The following is a 21429-nucleotide window of genomic DNA, read 5'->3' as shown; positions in this document are numbered from 1 at the left end:
TATGAAAATAGAAATATGTACAATGTTCAATACAAAAGTTTGTCTAAACAAGGGTGCAACTTTGTTGTTATAAACTGTCCAAGGCAGTGATCAGTAGTGCACTTGTGGCTCCAACTGAAGAGGTTTCCTCCTTGGGTGGGTTTGCTTTGTGGCTTAGGCCTCATGCTATGGTGTTGTAGCTATTGAGATAAATTTTTAAAGAAGGATTCTTCATGGCTTAGGCTTAGGTTCAGTGCTTGAGGTTTCCTTCTATAATGGTTTTGCTAGTGTGGCTTAAGCCTTAACTCCGTCACTCAGCTACACCAATATCAGTTTTGCCCAGAATTGCTTGAAATTCATCCATTTTATTTATTTTTCCATTTTAACTCTTTGTTGATACTAAAAACTACAAAAACAAGCTAAATTGGGGTGATTTATACATAAATTCATTAAAATCAAAACAAGATAAGTGCCAAATTCATCTCAAGTTTATCTAATTTGGACAATTATCATTTAGTGTGTGTATAAATTTGCCTTTTCATTTAAGTTCTCTCATTGAGAAGTTTGGTGCAAAAGGCTTGAGGTAAACTTTAGTTAGGAAAGACTTGGTTATTAAGTAATTCAAGTAATTCAACTCTCTTAAGTCTCCTTAGGAATTTCTTTGAAAGAAAAAGTTTAAGTCTAAAATTAAAGAAGAAGTATAAACACGTCTAAGGATCCTTCTTACCAATTGGGTAGTGACTCTAGTGAAAAGACTCCTAAAAGTTTGAACCAAACACTCAAGAGCTAAAGTCGATATAAATTTGGAGGATGCAAGAGGCTATTTTAAAAGAGAAAGAGAAAATTGAAAGACAAACCCATCTTGCCATCCTAGGGAAGGAACTTAGAATCTTTAAACAATTAGAAGAAAAGATACAGGAGAAGATAAGGAGTATGAGCCATTCTAGAAGCTCCAAATCTCCTACACAAATCACACACTATGAGAAGGAAGTAGGATAGTGAACAAGTTCTATCGACCTCCTTCACCAAGAAGGTATATGAGAGAGCATGAACATACCCCTAGGGAAATTAGGGTAGATTTCCATCTATTCCATGACAAAGATGATGTGGAGACATATCTAGATTGGTGGATGAATGTGGAACAACTTTTTGCTTACCACCATGTGAGTGAGGAGAGAAAAGTTCCATTAACAACCCTAAGCTTTCAAGGGTATGGTATGTATTGGTGGACATCCTTAGAAAGGGAGAGGAGACTCACCAATTCTCTTCAAGTCCAATAATGGAAGGATTTGAAAAGTGCCTTGAGAAGAAGGTACATCGCCTTTTATTACCATAGGGAGCTTATGGACAAGCTCTGAAGACTTCATTAAAAGAGCATGATTGTAGAAGAATATAGGCAAAAGATGGATTTATATATGATGAGGGTAGGAATTAGAGAGCAAGAAGAGACAACAATCTCTAGGTTCCTTAGTGGTCTCAATCTAAACCTAAGAGATAGAATAAAGTCGTTGCCCTCCCAAGATCTAAATAATTTATTCCTTACACTAAAATTGATTAAATAGTTTTTTATATGTAAATTAAATGAATATAAACTTAGGGTTAAATTGGACAAAAAATAAATAAAGGTAAAACCTTTACAAAAGTAAATATTTGACCAAAGTTATATATTTTTCAAATATCAAAGACTAATTGACTTCTTTAAAATGAAAAGATTAAATTTTTATTTAATATTCTTTTTAAAAATGGTGATTAATCACTTGAACAGTTATTTAACTAGAAATCATAATTATCGTAGAATAAATTTTGTTAATGTTAAGTAAATGTTTACCTGTTGATAATTATATCAAACAATTTATAGTCATCAAGATGACTTCATGGCCCAATGGATAAGGCGCTGGTCTACGGAACCAGAGATTCTGGGTTCGATCCCCAGTGAAGTTGTGTAAATCTTTTAAACTATTTTTTATCACTAGTGAGGTTAAGAGGTGTTGACACATATAATAGCCAAGATGAATAAAGTTCTATTGAGAGTGAGGATTCATGTAAGTATAAAAGTTGAGAATGTCTACACTTGTTATGGGGATATTAAGAACATCTTTCACACAATGTAAAGTTTTAAAACACATTTGCATTAACTATTTTACTCCATCCCAAACCATACAAACTTCAATGGCCTTATGAAGATAGAGACATGGTAGACATGATTTAGGATTATTCTGATTGATTCTCTAAATGGGGATATTAAGAACATCTTTCACACAATGTAAAGTTTTAAAACACATTTGCATTAACTATTTTACTCCATCCCAAACCATACAAACTTCAATGGCCTTATGAAGATGGAGACATGGTAGTTAATTAACACACTGCAAAAAAACTGTTATTTTATGAGGGTTAAAACCCCACAAATAGACATGATTTAGGATTATTCTGATTGATTCTCTAAATGTCTACCCTTGTTTTGGGGATATTAAGAACATCTTTCACACAATGTAAAGTTTTAAAACACATTTGCATTAACTATTTTACTTCATCCCAAACCATACAAACTTCAATGGCCTTATGAAGATGGAGACATGGTAGTTAATCAACACACTACAAAAAAATGTTACTTTATAGGGGTTATTAAAACCCCACAAATAAACATGATTTAGGATTATTCTGATTGATTCTCTATGTGGTGTTTGTAAATTTTTTTTTGAAGAGGTTTATGACCTCCACAAATTATAATACATTTCCTTCATTTGTTTTACTCATTTCCTCCCAAAATTTTACTCGTCTAAAACGTTTTCCACAAAATAGAAAACTTAAGTGTGTTCTCCCTCAATCACTCGCATCTTTGGCTCCGTCGTACACTTTGTCACTTACGATTCTAGCTTCATCGTCCACTCCGTCACGTGCCACTTCCATTGTGTCACTCCATCATAGGGGGCTCTATCGCTCATCGAAGTTGTTCGCCCTATTCTGTTATTCCAGCACTCCATCAAAGTTGTTTGCAACTTTTATGAGCCTTCACTTCCAATTGATTTCTCAACATTCCACTATTTGTAAGCACTCATGGTACCACAATTCATAATTTTATATAATTTGTCACACCAGAGAATGTTGAAACCTAATTTTTGATAGTTTGCACATAACAATCCGAATAGAAATATCACACTTGCATACTCATTCATTGTTATGTTTGCACATGTATTGACATTCTTATTGCGGTGGATTTTTCTAGTTATCTTAGTGTTAATATTTCACTATTTAGTAGTTGATAGAAGAATTTTAGTTATCTTAGTGTTAATATTGCTATGTTTATGATTTCCGCAAGTAAGTCATGTAAAATATGTTGAAATTATGATTCTATTTTTTTTCAAGAGAATTTTCAAGAAAAATCATTTATTTCTTCATTCATTTGATAGATGGAGACAAAAAAGGATAATTAAAGACAATCAGTACTTGTAGCTTTCTTTTTTCTTTTTCATATTTCGTCTATGGTTGAAAGCTTTCAGAGATAAAGGTACATAATAGTTGCATGTCTTTAAGTAGACACAAAATTGTAGTACTCGTCATTTTCTTATCATCTGCTAGTTTTATTAATTTCTTTAACTTTACATTTCTTGGTGTTTAGACCAAACTTTATCATAATTATATTTTAGAATACCATCCATTTTTCTTACGCGGTCTTCATAAATTAGATCTTAATTTTCCAAAACTTGATGTGAAACTTTAGTCTCATGTAGGTTTGTGTTCAATGTGAAAACAATGAATAACCATAGCATTTTTTAATTCACCAACTAGTTGGGAAATTTTTTCACATCAACAATCTTCACTTTGTACAATAAAATCTCTTATTGGGTAGAATTTTGCAAGATGATCAAAATATCAAAATAATTAATTGAGTTTAACCTATGTCTTGATTTTTTGTTTAACGTGTTTTTTAAGGAAAAAATCTTTAAGATGCATTTTTTTCCAATCACACACACAGTTAAGAACATTAGCAGGTTAGTACCACAAATTTAAGAACATTAGCAGGTCAGTACCTGGTGATGGTTTGATAAGCAAGTTAACAAATAAAACCTCCATTCTTTTTACAACTTTGTGTTTACTTTAATCATGTGTACCCTCTCTCTTTGTTCTACTTTATCATAATTCTAAGAGATTTTTTTATATCATATATGTTGTTTGAATTAGGTTATCAGTTCTTTAGTCATGACACCTTTTCAAAATAACCTATTAAGTGAATTATGAAATGACACTACAATTTTCAAACTAACTACCAAAGTCAATTTTTTTATTCTATCTTTCTTAAATGACACTTTAAAAAAAATAATATACACAACATACTTTAGACCAAACTTGATCATAACTTATATCTTAATTTTGCACTCTGATATATTAAAAAGTCGCTACACACATGCCATAGTCACACATGTTAGTTTAGCACACCTGAAACATTCCATTAAGGTAATGAAATAAAGAAGTTGTTGAAACAAGGATGACAAAATACGAGCAATATGTTTTATTGCATGGCTATTCATTTCTTCATTTTGGTATGATCCATCTAATCTTATGTAGACAAAAAAAAATTGATGCATAAACAATATCTATGGTATTATGCTTTATAAAATTGACTCACAATGACCACTTGGATCAATCGTGACACTACTACACAATCTCCTCTGATTCTAAGTAACTCAGACCCGAGTGTAGGGCCTCAATCATGTCACGAAAAAAGTGTGTAGGGAGAATACAATGTATACCCAAACCCACCTACAAAACAACCATAATAGTCCCAAATAGCTATAACTATATCGTTTTTCCTAGGATTCAACATTCAACAATTATTCCAAATATCAAAATACAAAAGAATATACACATACAACTATTCCAAATATCAAAAAAGAAAAGAATATACATACCCAAAAAGAAAAGAAAAATGGGAAGAAGAATATAAAGAAAAAGCACATCAATTTTGAAAGTCTTACTTGTCTCACCTATTATCATACTCTTCCCCTTCATGAACATACTTGGTTCCAGTTTTGTTTGATGTATCAACAACATCCTTGCTTCCCTTTGGTGTGTCTTTGTTCCTTTTCGTTGGTCTTTGATTTTGATAATTTAATTTATATCGTGGGAGATGATGATACACATTTTTTGCTCCTCATTTGGTGTTCTTCCTCTAAACTTTGATCTGTTTTGATTTTCCATGTAGGGTTGATTGATTTAGGGGTATCGTGTTGAGTGTGGCTGCCATATATTTCGTTTTTCCCTTCACTTATTTTTTTAGACTCTTAGTGTGTAGTTTTAGACCAATAGTTTTTTCTAACATATCATCTCTTTATCACATTCGCACTCCTTATCTATTTCTTGTTGGGCTTGACATGATTCCTTTTCTTCCCACTTTTCTAGGCCCAAACCTGTGTTTTGTGTGTGTCCAAATTGGTCTCTAACATGAGTAAATGAAGAATTAATTACCCTATGATTCTCTCTTTGGTTTTGCTGCATGAGAAAAGGTATGTTAGTTTTTTCACCTAAGTGGAAATGATCCATTGTTGATCCTTCGTCCATTTGGAATTCAGACTTTTCTTGTTTGTTGCTGGTGGTCGCTGTTTCTCATATTAGGTTTGAAAAAGCTAACTTCTGATGATAATTGGTTTACTTCGTTTTCATAATCTCCATCTATTGAATCCACCGATAATCTCCCTCGTTGATTTATTATATATTCATTTTCTTCTTCTTTTCTCATTGTCATTGAATTACCTATTGGTAGTTTGATACAAATTCGAGCATATTCAATTTCTTCCCAATTTTCTATCTTTTTATCTATTGTCATTAATGTTCCAATTGTTGCAATCACCTTTTAAAAGCATGATTCACTCCACAACGATATTGGAATACCTCTGCATTTTATCTACACCACCTTGTTTCTAGGTACAAATTTTCCTGACCACGACACTATTGATTCGAAGATTTTGCAAACCATTCAACATTATTTTCTATTATCTCTTTCATATTTATTCCTTCTTCTCTAGTGAGTAGAACATATCGATCTTCTAAATATCAAGTTTGAATGCAACATAGGCCCTCCATGATGAAGTTATTCTTTATTTCGCCTACTTTTGTTGAATCCAGTATAGTTTCAATCATGCTTCTCTTCATCCAATCTTTTTCTTGGTCCTCAGTCGTGAATTCTTGTCCATTCCACTACTGTTGTATGACTTTGTTCTTGTTACCACCTTGCACAACTCGCACGTAGGTGAAATCTTTTTCTACTTTTCTTCATACTTTGATCACCCTTCTTTTTCCTTGTTTATGTTGTAAGATATTTCAATGCCTTTGTAGACTGACAAATCTTCTATATTGTGGGTGTTTTACACGAGTTTTCATGTTTCCTAGTCTGATCTAATCCAATTGTTTTTCAAGCACCAGTGCATATCACTTCCCACACACTCAATACACAATGCCACATTTATGTCATCTACTATAACTCACCTGAAACATATTGAAGCCAGACTACATCACACACTCTCCAACATCAAACAGAGATTGTCCAAACACAACTTGCCTACTGGCATATCATATACTCTAACAACCAACTTGATATATTCATTGTTATTTAATGCCTCACTGAAGACACTCACCTATGCATAGTCAAAGAAATTCAAACGAAAGTTGTGAATGGTCCCATATGAAGTCAAGTATCTTTCTTGTAGAGTCGAGGAATCTTGAAGACTTGAGCTCCTTGAAGGAAAAGCATAAGCAATACTGTGATATTAAATCAAGGGTGTTTTTGTAGAAACACATCTTTCCCCCACAAATATCTTCACATGAAGGGAGATGGCATGAAGGGTCAATCCCGCATATGAAGTCTCGTCCCCCCCTCTAAATCAATACAAACAAATAGAAAAAACCTTCTTAAGTTTGTGCCTGTTATTCTCTCGAAATAATAAATCTATCTAAAAGAACACAGTGTGAAACTATTTGTGCAAGATTGATGTACCTTACAATCTCCTCATGTAAGCTTTGTCAGAAATAGAATGCATCACTTTCATGAAAGATTGATGCACCTTATACAAATGCCTCACGGTAAATAAACGCATTTCTCATATCAGAAGAAGTCATGCATGTACTTGTATAGACTAGAATCACCAATTCAATCCCAAAATCAAAAATTGTACTTGTGTAACATAAATGAAGCAAGTCAACAATAAAATTATATAAATAAAAATTAACCAATGCCAAAAAAAAAACATCATGCAAGTGGTGGAATACCAGCACACCAAAGTTTGGAAACATTACAAAAGGCTTAAAACTAACTTAAAAAAATGTAAGATTTAGTTCTAATTAGCAAATGATGGAAAACTAACCATGTGTAGGATTATTTATGATATTTTTCACTTAATGATTGACTAAATTAAAAAAGAAAATGCAATTAAAATAAGCTAGAGAAATTAGTGAGAAGAGGAGGATTTACCACTATGAACTATGAACGAGAGACTTAAAAATAAATAAGGAACAAAAGTTCTAATGAAGAACAAATAAAATTCTCACTTCTAAGAATTTTTTTAAAAAAGAAGCTACACTAAACCTTATATACCATAAATCCTGTACTCATGGGCCAAAAGAAAATACTAAGGCCTATTTTGTAAGCCTCTTAAAAAAAACTACAGAAAATCTCTATTTATAAGAAAATAGAAACATGTAGAATGTTTAATACAAAAGAACAAATACAATTATAAGCCCTAATAAATATCCAACACCAAAATTTACAAAAAAAAAAATACAAAAATGATATTTTAGCTCCATTCCTATTATGTGGTTCTTAAGGATTCTCAAATTTCATTTTACACCTCCATCATTTATGTGAAATTTCGATACTCACCTTATAGGTTGTTTACTTTAACCTTAATTTTTTGTGTTTTTCTACAACAGTCGTGTTTGTTCTACTTATTTAAAATAGTTAAAAATTATTTAATTAAATAATTTTGGTAAAAATACTTTATTCTAATAATACTATAATTTTTTTATATTTTAATTAATTGAATTAAATAATTTATAGTTATTTATATTAATAGAATGAGTAATTGGAAAATTTATCAGAATTAAATTAGAATAAATACTTTATTATTATATAATATAGTGTTGTGATTTTAATTTTAAGATTTTAGTTAATTTAATTGAATATAGTTATGGATGTCTAAAAATTTGTACGTGTAACAGGTATACGTATTTTTTTACACCCGCATGTTAACGGGATGGGTACAAGTATCATAGTATTCGTACCAGTGGATATTCATATTCGTTATACTCTAATTTAAATTAACAAAAATAAAAAAGCATGATTACAATATTAACATATTGATTTTGAATGTGTTATTTTTGATCAATTGGTTTTAAAATATTACAATTTCTTTATAAATTGTCATTCAACACTATTTAAATGAATTATTTAGACTTTATTTTAAATTTATAAATATTATGTATTATATTTTATTTGAATTTATGATTCAATATGATGTTAAATATTTATTTTTTTCAATACTCGCGGGTACCCAGTTGATATTAAAAAAATATGCAAATACCCGTATAACAGATACATATATGGGTATAAGACAAATATTTATCCAACGGATAAAATAAAAGAAGCTACTATCTGTATCATACTTGCCCACTAATATTCCTAAATATAGTTATTTATTTTAATAGAATGAATAATTAAAAAAAATTAATAGAATAAGTTCATACAATAACTAAATTTATGTGATTCCCTACGGAAGTCATGTTTGTTGTACTTATTTTAAATAGTTAAAATTTATTTAGGGTTTAGGGTTTTCACAACACAAAGGTCACGACCCCAAAAACCTTATTTTCACAACAAAAGTTTGGAAAAGTTACAAAAAGCCTAAAACTAACTTAAAAAATATAAGATCTAGTTCTAATTACCAAATGATGGAAAACTAACATTGTGTAGGATTATTTATGATATTTTTCACTGAACGATTTACAAAATTAAAAAAAGAAAATGTAATTGCAACCAGCAAGAGAAATTAATGAGAAGAGGAGGATTTGCGACTTTGAGTGAGGGACTTAATGATAAGGAACAAAAGTTCTAATGAAGAAGAAAGAAAATTCTCATTTCAAGAAAATTATTCAAAAAGAATCTACACTAAACCTTCTATACCATGGATTTTGTACTCATTCGTCCAAAAAATACTAAGGCCTATTTTGTAAGCCTCTTAGAAAACTACAGAAATCTTCTAATTGCAAGAAAATAGAAACATGTAGAATGTTCAATACAAATAAATAGAACAAATACAATTACAATGCCTATTAAACGCTCAACACAAAAAAATACACAAAAATAATAATACAAAAATGTTACTTTAGCTCCATTCATATTATATAGTTCTTAAGAATGTCTAATCCATTATGTCATCAACTCTTGAATACAATCAAAAGTAATACAAAAAACTTAGTCAAATAAAATAAAATTAGTAGAAGATATAGAAAAATAAAGTAAATAAAAGATTAAATAATAAAATATTAAATGATAGGAAGAAATACAATTATAAAAAGATGAAAATATATAAAAACAATGATAAAGAAAATATGTTGATTCTACTACTTTTTTAAAATAAGATTCATTATCTATTATCTAAAGATCATTGTTTAGGGTTTAGGGTTTAGGGTTTAGGGTTTAATTGATTATTGCCTTAGATTTTGAAATCAATCAATATAAATTTTCAAATAATTTGTTATCGTTTTTATTTTTAACCAAAGTACAATCTCAATTAAAAATAAGAATGTTTAAAAAAAATAATAATAAAGAGTATGTGTATAAGCTAAAAGCTAAAGAAGTAGTAGTACGAACTAATCTCTTCGACAATGATAGAAGAGATTTGATGAGTTTTTCGTGAATATAACAAAATTCCTTATAATCTATATTTGACTATTATGAAGAGCTAAAAAATAATGAATTATCTATTATTGTATGTTGATAATAATTTAAGACGAGACATAGATAGATATAGGTACAAATAAAAAGATTTTGAAGATGGAAATTAAAAGAAATCAAGCACAAAATCAATTTGTTTTATATTCATTGCAACCCATCAACATTTATGAAAAAAAAAACATTTTTTTATGTATATCCAATTTCGTATAATCTCATTCCTTACAAGTAGAGATGGCAAATAAACCTGTTTTCGTGGGTATTGCCCAAACCCGTCCCCGTTTTGATGGGGAATCCCCGCATTGACTGGGTATGGGTATGGGTATAGGGAATCTCCGACTTTTTTAATTAGGTATGGGGATGGGTATGAGGATGTATATATCCCCGCCATAATACATGTTCCCGTCATATCTTTATCTTCATTTAAATTATTAAAATATTCACAATTAATTAAATAACTCATATATATATATATATATATATATATATATATATATATATACTTTCAATTTTTTATTTCTTCTAATTATTTGGTTTGTCATAAAACTCATTCGCATTTCCAATATATTTTTCATCTTATTATAACCTTTATGTAATTATGTTAAAATGATGTATGTCAATTAAAAAATTGTATGTCTCACATTTGAATATTTCTATTATTTTTTAATATTTTTATTTATTATATCTTTTCTTTTCATATAAGAATGTTTAGTACTTTCAATTTAAGTGTTTAATAACATAAACCTTTTATGTATTAGGTAATATAAAAAAAATTATTTACTTATTATTATTCATTTGTGTTTCATTTGAAGAACTCCTTTGTTTCGCTAAAACAATTTTCGTTATTTCTCGACCATTGAGTATATATGTTGATATTTGAAAAATTTTCTTAGATTTCTAAGGTATTTTTCATCTTATTATACTTTTAATTATACATTTATTTTTTTTGTACGATTTATTTAAATAGTCTCTCAAATTGTTTCTAAGACACACATTTGTTAATTTTTTAATATTTTTATTTTTTGTTTATTTTCATCATGTAGAATACTAATTCAATATATTTTATCTAATTATTTTTTATTTTCGAAGATGGAAATTAAAAGAAATCAAGCACAAAATCAATTTGTTTTATATTCATTACAACCCATCAACATTTATGAAAAAAAAAAAAACATTTTTTTATGTATATCCCATTTCGTATAATCTCATTCCTTACAAGGCCATTGTTTTATGCATTTTTTTCAAATTTCATTTTACACCTCCATCATTTATGTAAAATTTTAAAACTAATCTCATAGGAAGTTTAATTTAACCATCATTTATGTGATTCTCAACGGAAGTCATGTTTGCTGTAATTATTTAAAATAGTTAAAATTTATTTAATTAAATAATTTTAGTAAAAATACTCTATTCTAATAATACTGTAATTTTTTTTTAAATTACAACAAATATACAACAAGATTTTACACAATAAATTCTACAGACGATACAGAAACAAAGAAACATACAGTAAGCTGAGTTCCCACTTTACATTCCCTATATACACTACAAAACCTGGTTCTAATAGAGGAAGATGTAACACTATAATTATGTTTCAAAGTGTATGAGATTCTAAACAAAGCCCTTCAAATAAAATTTAAGTTTATAACGTAAATCAAAACGAAATTAAGTTTTATTTAAGTACAAATAAAATTTGACTTTGAAACATAAAAGAAAAAATGTTCATAAAATTTATGATGATGAGTGCAACACCATGATTTTCATTTTTCTATTGGAAAATTTTCTAAATGCGGAGCTAACCATATCCACGAATGAAAGTAAAAAACGGATGAGGTCGCAATTAATTACTAAATAAAAGTGAAATTAAATGAATAATTATAAAGTCTATGGAATGGGAGAGGGAAACTTCCATCAATTTTCAATGCATTGAATGATTGATTAAATCAATCACGAAACAGTCTTTTCATTTCTTTTCGAAAAACGTTGTAAAAGGTAAGAATACTACGGATTAAACATATAGTGAAGATTAAAATTATTGTAAAATAAATCATTTATAACTGCCATAATATAAAAACCAAAGATGATAAATGGTGATAAAGTACATAAAAGCAAAGCAAAATGACGACAGTAAAAAAAAAGAAAAGCAGAGATGCAGAGAGAAAAAAATAAAAAAAAGGATAGCAGAAGTAAATAGAAAAGTGTAAAATGAAAAATAGGGTGCAGTCTGAGAGCAGAGTAATGATAAGGCTAAGAGGGCAGCTACGTTAGCAGTGTTTAGAGTGAAATTGTCTTACCTTATACTTGTGTTTCAAAAATCCATTAAAAAATATCTTCCACTGCCCAAACAACTAAATCTTTTTACACCTTCTTCTTCTTTATTTCCTGTGGATCATGTTACACTTCATACTCTACTTTCCTTCCACCTACACCCTGTTACAGACCCACTCTAGTTTCCTTTCACTTACTTTCCGTTAGAGTCCCACACCGTATAGTTTCACTGAATGTTTAGTGTTTATAAAGATGCAGTCTGCAACTTTGCTCGTCCCTTCGGGGACATCCGATAAAATTGGAACGATACAGAGAAGATTAGCATGGCCCCTGCGCAAGGATGACACGCACAAATCGAGAAATGGTCCAAATTTTTTTTTCTTTTTCTCCCTTCGGTGAGTTTTAGTTTGAAGTTTATTATTGTTGGTAATGCATAATAATCAGAAGTTCTCTCACAATCTAGCTTTTAAAGTGTTTGTTTAACGATTCTGGTATTCAGAGACACTGTTTCACACATGGCCCCAAGAACCACCATGAGCTCCAGAGACAACACCATGTTTGGCACTTGATGCAAAATCTTTCTTGGCCAAACCTTCTAACATCTTTCCTTTGAACTTCTCATAATCAAAATAAATAAACTCATCAAAAGGGCACCCCACTTGCCACCACAAACATCATCTTCAGATTACAAGCAACAAGAAACTAGCTAGACAGGAAGTGTTCACAATGACAACCGCTAATATAGTCCCACATCGAAAGATTTTTGAAAAGAAGGTGCGTTTATAAAGACAAACCTCACAGGTTTGGTCACGACCTTACTTGAACAGGATCTGTTCTATAGGCTCGTACCTCTGTATCCTTAAGTTCTATGATCAGAGCGTGATTAACGGTATAGGATGGTCTTTGTCTCTGGACTGGACTCACCTTCCACCGTAGAGGATCGTTCTCAGTTGTTCACGACCTGGGATGGTTGCAGGGTTGTCTGACAGACTCCCCCCATTTAAAGTTTTGTTTTTCCTAACTTGAAGTTCATACTAAAGATATATCTTCTCTTTTCTAATTGAAATACTCCTTTCAGAATATGTAAAATGATACGAAGAACTCCTTCTTCCCTTTGTATGGCATATGGAATGTGTTTGTGTTAACTCTTATACTTTTATATTTGCATTTAGTACTTTAAAAATCATTAATTAAATTGAATATAGAGTATAATAATTTGTTTACTAGATCCATATTTAATTGTTATCTAAAGTAAAATATTACTCTTAATTAATATTATGTGAAAGGGCAAAATGCTAAAACGAAACTTTAACACCTCATCGACACATGAATGAAATTGGTGTTGCCTTCCTTTTAGTTTGTTTTCCTTTTAGTTTGTTTTCCTTTTAAATGCACGATACTTTTAATTAAAAATGACATACAATCTTGATTAACATATATTTCACAAGATTCGGGAAGTTAACTTTTTAGACATTTTGATCTTTTTCACATTCATGCATTAGAGACAAACATAATTTCGATTTTTTAATTTTTAGTCCCGTCTCTTTTCTTATTTCTTCTTATAAATTGTTCTCTACTTTTAAATATCATTTATTTATTTATTTATTTTTCTCAAAAATCACATTTTCTTGTGAGCTCTATAACTTTTTTCTATAATTAACATTGTACAAAATTATTTTGGTATTATAAATTATCACTTTCTACTGTGTATAAATATTTGATATCACGTTACAATAAATTTAACAGGGTCATTGTATCGTTTTGGAAAACATTTATTTTTGTGATGGTGGATAAATTGATTGATCATTTCATATCACTAACATATCTCCATAATTTCTTTATAATGTCAGAAAATTGAATCAAATACTTAAATTGCCTAGGTGTCCATATTAAATTTTTGGTGACAGAGATATTGTATTCTTATGTTATGTCAATTTTGGTAAGATTTTATGCTTTTTCAAGGGGTTGAAATTCAACTTTCAACTAACAATCATTTACAAATGGATGAATAGATGAAGGAGGTGAATGGTGTCTAGAAACCTATTTTAGATGTATGTGTGTAGATTCTCCACTGAACTAGTCCAGATGGTTGGTTGAATTGAGGTATAACACCACCTTCATATGTAGTCACAATTCACAATGTCTTTCACATTTCACAACTCAAAAAACATGTTGGAGGCACATTGACACCTTCTAACCTGCCATATCAAGCTAAAAATACCTTCACATGTAAGGAATAATAAGACATCGTGGGTAAGCTAAATGTCAAAAAAAAGGGAGTAACTTTGGCTAAAGTTTTAGTTAAATGGAAGCATCAACTCCCACTACTTGAGAGTTCTAGAATGAATTAAAGGAGAAATACTCTATGTTCAATCCTTAAGGACAATAATGTGTTTAGAAGGGGTTTTCATATGATATTTTGACAACAACTTTCAAACAGTTGAAATAACTTGGTTAGATCGATTAGTAAGCTATATGTTCTTTGAGTAAGCCTTATTCCTAGAACTAAGTAAATCTTACAATAGTGTGGTTATTTCTCCACCATGTCAATCATCACTACTTTGGTTTATTGAATTGAATCGATGAACACCACTTACTTCATGTTTTTGGAATCACCAAAATTGAATCGCAATAGCTTAAATTACTAATTCAAAGAATAACACCAAAACAAATCCAAAATGTTGAAAATGAAACCTCACCGAAATCACATAGATATTGCATTGAAATGAGAAAATGAAGATTCAAACTGAAATCATTGAAACTATTTGTGCATGATTGATGTGCCTTATAATCTCCCCTTGTAAGCTTTGTCGGAAATAAAATGCATCACTCTCATGGAAGATTGATGCACCTTATAATCACCCACCTCACAATGAATTTTACCACGCACTGATTCAATATTTGATTAAATAAACTCATTTCTCATGTCACGAGAAGTCATAGAGGTATTCGTATCGATTGGAATCACCAATTCAATCCCATAACCAAGAACTATACTTGTGTAACATGAATGAAGCAAATCAACAACAAAATTATATAATTAAAAATCAACCAACTTGCAAAAAAAAATATCATGCAAGTGGTGGAATACCACAACAACAAAGTTTGGAAAAGTTACAAAAAGCCTAAAACTAACTTAAAAAATTTAAGATCTAGCTCTAATTACCAAATGATGAAAAACTAACCTTGTATACGATTATCTATGATATTTTTCACTAAACGATTGAGAAAATAAAAATAATACAACTTCAAAAATTAAGATAAATTAATGAGAAAAGGAGGATTTACAACTTTGAATGAGACTTAAAGATATGGGACAAAAGATTTAATGAAGAACTAAGAACATTCTCACTTCAGGAAAATGATTCAAAAAGAATTACACTAAACCTTATATACCATGGACCTTGTATTTGTGGATCCAAAATATACTAAGGCCTATTTAGTAAGCCTATTAAAAAACTACAAAAACTCTCTGATTGCAAGAAAATAGAAACATGTACAATGTTTAATACAAACAAATAGAAAAAAAAAATCAATTATAAGGCTTTAATAAATGTCCAACACCAAATATTACACAAAAAATAATATGTATAAAGAAAGCTATGACTAAAATAGTAAGCAAAGGTTTAGATGGGCTAAAAATACAAAATTAAAACAATTATATGAAATGAACATAATTTATTAATAATGAAAGAAAGTGAACTAAAAATCGAAAATAAAGCAAATGGAAAGTGAAATCATTATGTAATAAAGCTATAAATGTGTGTTCAAAATATGTGTTATCGAACTCTCCTTCTTTGAAGCTTTTGCACTTTCCAACAAAAGAAAAACTAAGAAAAAAAAAAGAAACACACAAAAAAAAAATTGTTAAATGGATCCTAAAAGTAACTGCGAGCAAAAGGAAAAATGAATCATTCATCCAAAATTTCAAAGAATAAAAATAATACAATAACTATTTCGAAACATAAAAGTGAACAAGAATCACAATCAAATCAGATTACGGATAAAAAAATGCTAAAATTTGTTGGGGCAAATGGCTCTGAAAAGGGGTGAGGTGTGTGTGTTGAATAAAGCTCAGACCCCTTTCTCCCAACATGAACCGAAAAACTTAACAACAGACAAATCAAATAAAAACCACATAATGTGTGCTGATTTATCTAAAATTGATGGGTTACGTCCAATTCTTCCTTAACCACAAAACATAAAAGATTCCACTAATAAAATAATATTTATTACAATGAAATCAACCTCCCAGGTAACACAAGTATCAATTTTTTCAAGTACCACGAGTAACAACTTCTGAGGTATCATGAGTATCAACCTTTCAAGGTATCACAAGTTTACCCTCTTCAAGTATTCTTCTTAATCTCCCCCTAAGATTAAGAACTTTCAATATAATTTAGAGAAAACACTTTCAAAGAAAGAAAACACATTTTAAGTAGACTTGGGTATACTTTACAACGTGAAGGATAAACATGTTAAAACGGGTCAGAAATCGTGAACCAACCCGACTCACCATGGGTTTGAGTAGGGATGTCAAAATGGACCAGGCCTGCCAGCCCGCCAAAAAAAGGACGAGTCGGGTTGAAATTTTTAGCCCGTCAGCCCATTGTAACTCGGCCCGCCAGTTTAGCGGGCCAAAACGGGTCGGGCTGGACTGTTTTGCCACCCCTAGGTTTGAGCAGGACTGGATTGAAAATTGAAATTTTTTTCGATTATGGACAAAAACAAGTTGGTTTCACTTAATTCACGAGTTATGTAGGTTCGAGTCGAGTTAGGCTCACTTAATCCACAACCCACTTTTTTTTTGTAAAACCTATTTTTTATCTTTGAACTAGAAAAAGAAACCTTAATTTCATTGTATTTATCTGCATTTCTTGATATCTTTGAGATCCTGCAAATTTCAAGATCCGAAAAATGATAAAATTGTTTCCATTCTACAAATTTAAATATTTGAAAATTATTAAAAAATAGATTTTTTTTATTTTTATATGGATTAGTAATTCAAATCACTTAACCTTCTAACACATGGTGAGTTGAACTGGATTGTAAAGTTTATGGTTCACAAAAAAAGTAAATCGGGTTAGACTCACTCACTTTTAACATTACATAGCTCTATTTGAAAGAAAAAATAAAATTAAAGTAGTGCTATCTTGTACAACTTTAAATAAGACAAATTTAGCTTATCATACATATAGTGAAGTCGGTATTAGAAGTAACAACTTCACCTATTCAGAATCGTATTGTCTAACGTGGATTCACTCAAATCACGTGATACTTAAAAAGCAGCAGTCTCTATTAAGTAAATACCATTCAAAATTGTCGCCCTTTCGCAAATAAACCTAGAAATAGAATTTTAAAAAATATGGGGTGGAGGAAGAAATTAATGAGGTGCAAGAAGCAATTGCCTCGTACAAAGGCCTGGTTTAGTGTTGCATACTTTTGTTTTGTTTTTTTCTTTTTTCTCGTTATTTTTTAATAATATTTGGATATACTGCAAATAATTGTTACTAGCTAGTGTACCAACTTAACAGAAACTGTAGCAGGATAAAGCATCAATTACAACTTAAGTCTAATTTCCTCTAATATCCACAATAAAAAACAATATCTTCATAAAAAGTGTAGAGCGTTGTTTAAGCTGTTCATAAATAACAAGATCATCTCAATCAATCAAGTAACTGAAGCCCAGTTATGACCTAAACAAAGGAAAAAGGCATATTGCGCTAAGATAAAATAAAAAAAATTAAATAAAATAAAGCATCTCAAAAATTGCTCTTTTCTTTTTCCACGATAAAAGTCTAATCATTATTCTTTTTATATTTAACAATCTCAAAACGTGAACTATATGAACATATATAAAATGGAGTCACTTTCCTAATATTCCATTAAAACATGCCAAAGTAATTAATAAAGCTATTAACTAATTTTATCTAAAAATGGGTAGGGTGAAATTTGTCCAAGCATGAATTTGAAGCCAAAATAACTCATTTGGTTTAATTCTAGAGCGTAAACTGAAATATTTGAAGAAAGTGAATGATTTTCATCGCTATTCTCTTGAAAAAACTCCTTTGAAGACTCATTGAGTTGCACCAAATTGAAGATGAAAAGACGAGAATCACAAGACTGGGAAAGAATAGAAAAGAAATAAAACGATTTATTACATGAGTTGAAAATAAAGTAAACAGCAGAAGTTGGCTTTTGTGAAAAGAACGATTAAGAAAAAAGTACGAAAGATAACTCAACCTACAGATTCAGCTACCTATTTGATCTTGTCCAAAACAGAAAAGCCTCTACAGAGTAGAAGAAGCACTGCATTTACAAACTGCAAGCCACAGCAACTATGGTTGGTTGCTCTATAAGGAAAACTCATCAAGCATTTTCTTCACATCATGCCAAACCCTGCTGAATCCATGAGCACTGCTTTGATTTGCTCAGGTAGCACATCCTGTCCTTCTCTGCATTGCTGCTAAAAAACAGCAAACATTACATTAAAGCCAAAACTTCAAACATCATATGCAACTCAGAAACTCAAACATAAATTGTTAATGATCTTAGTGCTACAAGTAAGTTAATACCTCAGCTTTAAACACATCCAAAGCAAAGCCGTTGAAACAGCTTATAACAGCCTGCTGTACATCCAATCCGAGGTTGTCCAAAGCCCTCATGGTAGACAGCAAAAGGCCTGGTCGGCGGGTGCAAAACATGTGAATGTTCACAGCTCTCCCTTCTCTTGCTCTAACTTCAACCTATGTATCATATCACAAGCACCAAAGTCACTTTAAAACAATTTACTCAATTTTTCTCTGCTTTCACAACCACTTTTTATACCAGGATCTATCACTACACCTTAGAGTCTCCTAGTTTCAAATTTCAGTTCATTCTTGCTGTTTGAAGCATATGTGTGTTTCAAAGTCCAGAATGAAGCTTATACATGTGTGACTGAGAAACTTCTATGCATCATTCAGCTTCAAAATTTTTTGAAACTTTTCAAAGTTAACTTTCTAAAAGTTTCAATTGCAGCATAGTTCACATGCTCAGCATAAAACAAGCTGCAATTTCGATCTTGTACAATCACCAATTCTGCAATTAAATCATCAAAAAAGTTACCTTTGCAGCTTGATTTTTGGGGCTTGGCAAGGTGGCAGGATACAGTTCCTCCTTGACCCTGCAGGGAAGAGTTGGCAGGGTGGGGGTGAGAGGCTGAAAGCTTGTAGAAGCCGACGGCGGCATCGATGAGCCCGCCGGAGTCGACTCCAGCTCGTTATGGAGATCATTAATCCGCTGCAGCAACTCCTTCAGGTAGTCAATTGCATCCCCAAGTATTGAAGCCCTATCCATCTGCAAACAAATGCAACAACATCAGCATGCACCTTTCCTATGCTCCTAACACGAATCAACTACAGATTCTTCAAAACTGTCATCAATATGCACAACCACACACCAGATTCTCCACCAAACATAAGTCACAAAATGACATTTCTCAGTATAGGAGACAACAACCGGAAATAGATAACCTCAGAATAATGTCATGTTTAGAAAATTTTCTCCACAAACAATTCTTTGAAAAACAACTTTCATATTTCTCCTCAGGCACAACCCCAAAATTAGATTCTTTTGGTAGAATTCTTCTACCAAAATCAAAATTCCACCTCAATAATTTGCATTAAGATCTAATGTAAACTTTAATTACTCAGATTAGCAAAGTAGAACACCAAAAAGGCTTCAAAATTTATGCCATTTCTACTTTTGCATGATAAAACCAGTCACCCCCAAAACAAAGCAAAACAAAATGAACATTGAAACAAACCAAGAATCAAGAACAATTAAGAAGCATTTATGAAAAGTTTAATTCTTTTGGGATTTTGGTTTTCATACCTTGCTAATCTTGGGCACAACAGACCTGAGCATGTACAAGCGATCATTGAGCTTCTTCCTGCGGCGCCTCTCCGCCATGAGATTTTTAGCAGGCAACCCCTTTCTCTTCCCCTTGTGATCTTCACCATTCTCACTTCCCTTCAAACCATTATTTCCATTATCATTCTCATCAGACTCATAATTCAACCCAGAACCATCCACGTCAGCACTGCTCCCTTCCTCAGCCTCCCTCTCCTCCCACTTCCTCCCCTTCCTCCTCACCGTCTCCAGCCCCGGAATCTCCGCCGTTCCCCTCCGCTTCCGGTAAAGGGTCGGCTGCACCCTCTCAAGAGGGTTCTCCACCTTCGCCCCCTCCATAAACGGCACATGCCCAGGTGCAGCAGCAGTCAGAGCTTCCAGTTCTCCAAACTCGAAGCCCGGCTGAACCTGGGGGAAAAGAGGGGGGCACGAAGAGTGAAGCCCGTTGTCCAGGCCCATGTCAAAGCCCGGGTCAAAGGGCATGCTGGTGTTGCTGCTGTTGTTGAAGAAAGGAGATGATGAAAGTGATGGTGAGAAGGGGTCCAGAGGGGGAAAAGATTCCATGGTTGGAACAAAGGGAATGGGAATAGCAGAGTTCATGTTGAAGTTGAAGTAAGGGTCAAGTTGTGGTGGCTGTGGCTGTGGTTGTGGTTGTGGTTGAGGTTGTTGTAGAAGCATGGATTTAAAGGAAAGAGGGGCACCCAAGGCAATGGCAATGTCCTCTTCTTGTGAATTGGGCCTACCCCATGACGGCGGTGGCGCGTCCTCTTCACCGGGTGGTGGTGGAAGCGCGTAGCCTTCCATCATGATGATGATGATGAGAGAACGGAGAAGAAGGTGGGAAAGTGAGTGAGAATGGTTATGTTGTGTGTGTGTGTGTGTGTGTGTTGCGAATGAAATTTATATTTGTCTGTTGTGGTGAGAAAATGAATGGAGAGGGAAACGGTTGAAAGGGTGTGGTTTATCCATGTGTGTGAGAGTGTGTGTCGTGATTTTTTTATTTGGAGAAAACTCAAAACTCTTTGCTTTAACTCTTGTAATCGCATCAGAGTGTGTTGTATGTGTCTTCTGTTATGGTAGAGTTCCTAAGGAAGGAAGTGGTAACTGTGTTCTGTTAAAGTTTCATGATAATTGCCACAGCAAAGAACCTTGTTTTGTGTAACAACATTTGTAGCTAAAACCTTTGATTATGTCCTTTTATCATGTACTCTTCTAAACTTTTAATTTGGTTTATCACTACTTTATTTCAAGTTTTTATGATGATATACCACAAGATCTAAAGTTAAAGTAAAAAAATTATAATAGCAAAATCTACATAAACATTGCCATTTGTATATTACAAATAA

At 31.7% G+C, this 21429-nt stretch overlaps 1 protein-coding gene, 2 non-coding genes and 1 pseudogene across 4 annotated transcripts; 3 read left to right on the top strand and 1 right to left on the bottom strand.

Moving 5' to 3' along the window:
- The first annotated feature begins 1847 nt into the window (after positions 1-1847).
- TRNAR-ACG lies at positions 1848-1920 on the top strand. The gene has a single exon. It is a non-coding gene; the product is annotated as a tRNA-Arg (tRNA).
- A 10543-nt stretch (positions 1921-12463) lies between these two features.
- LOC114165506 lies at positions 12464-12566 on the top strand. Its single transcript, XR_003599723.1, has one exon. It is a non-coding gene; the product is annotated as a U6 spliceosomal RNA (small nuclear RNA).
- A 433-nt stretch (positions 12567-12999) lies between these two features.
- On the top strand, positions 13000-13177 carry LOC114165471 (annotated as a pseudogene).
- A 5144-nt stretch (positions 13178-18321) lies between these two features.
- Positions 18322-21057, bottom strand: LOC114162308 (transcription factor ICE1-like). 2 transcript variants are annotated; one of them, XM_028046154.1, is made up of 4 exons: positions 20066-21057; positions 19298-19528; positions 18766-18936; positions 18322-18656 (listed from the first exon to the last, which is right to left on the bottom strand). In XM_028046154.1, exons 1-4 carry the CDS (start codon positions 20888-20890, stop codon positions 18573-18575), a joined length of 1311 nt encoding a protein of 436 aa, XP_027901955.1. In that variant the 5' UTR covers positions 20891-21057; the 3' UTR covers positions 18322-18572. The 2 variants fall into 2 exon arrangements, with proteins under 2 accessions (XP_027901955.1, XP_027901962.1); XM_028046161.1 differs by having other exon boundaries at positions 18322-18653; positions 20066-21056.
- Positions 21058-21429: the final 372 nt, after the last annotated feature.

The sequence above is a fragment of the Vigna unguiculata genome, chromosome 1 (assembly GCF_004118075.2).
Source record: "Vigna unguiculata cultivar IT97K-499-35 chromosome 1, ASM411807v1, whole genome shotgun sequence".
Lineage (NCBI taxonomy): Eukaryota > Viridiplantae > Streptophyta > Magnoliopsida > Fabales > Fabaceae > Vigna > Vigna unguiculata.
The sequence above is the reverse complement of the archived record's forward strand: the minus strand, read 5'-3'. Positions and strand labels throughout refer to the sequence as shown.

Bases quoted from the DNA above. Each gene is read 5' to 3' on its own strand.
- LOC114162308 (XM_028046154.1), bottom strand. From the start codon at position 20,890: ATGATGGAAGGCTACGCGCTTCCACCACCACCCGGTGAAGAGGACGCG. The intron at 18,937-19,297 runs GTAACTTTTTTG...TATGATACATAG, and splicing joins CCAAAAATCAAGCTGCAAAG to GTTGAAGTTAGAGCAAGAGA. The intron at 18,657-18,765 runs GTATTAACTTAC...GCTGTTTTTTAG, and splicing joins TGGATGTGTTTAAAGCTGAG to CAGCAATGCAGAGAAGGACA.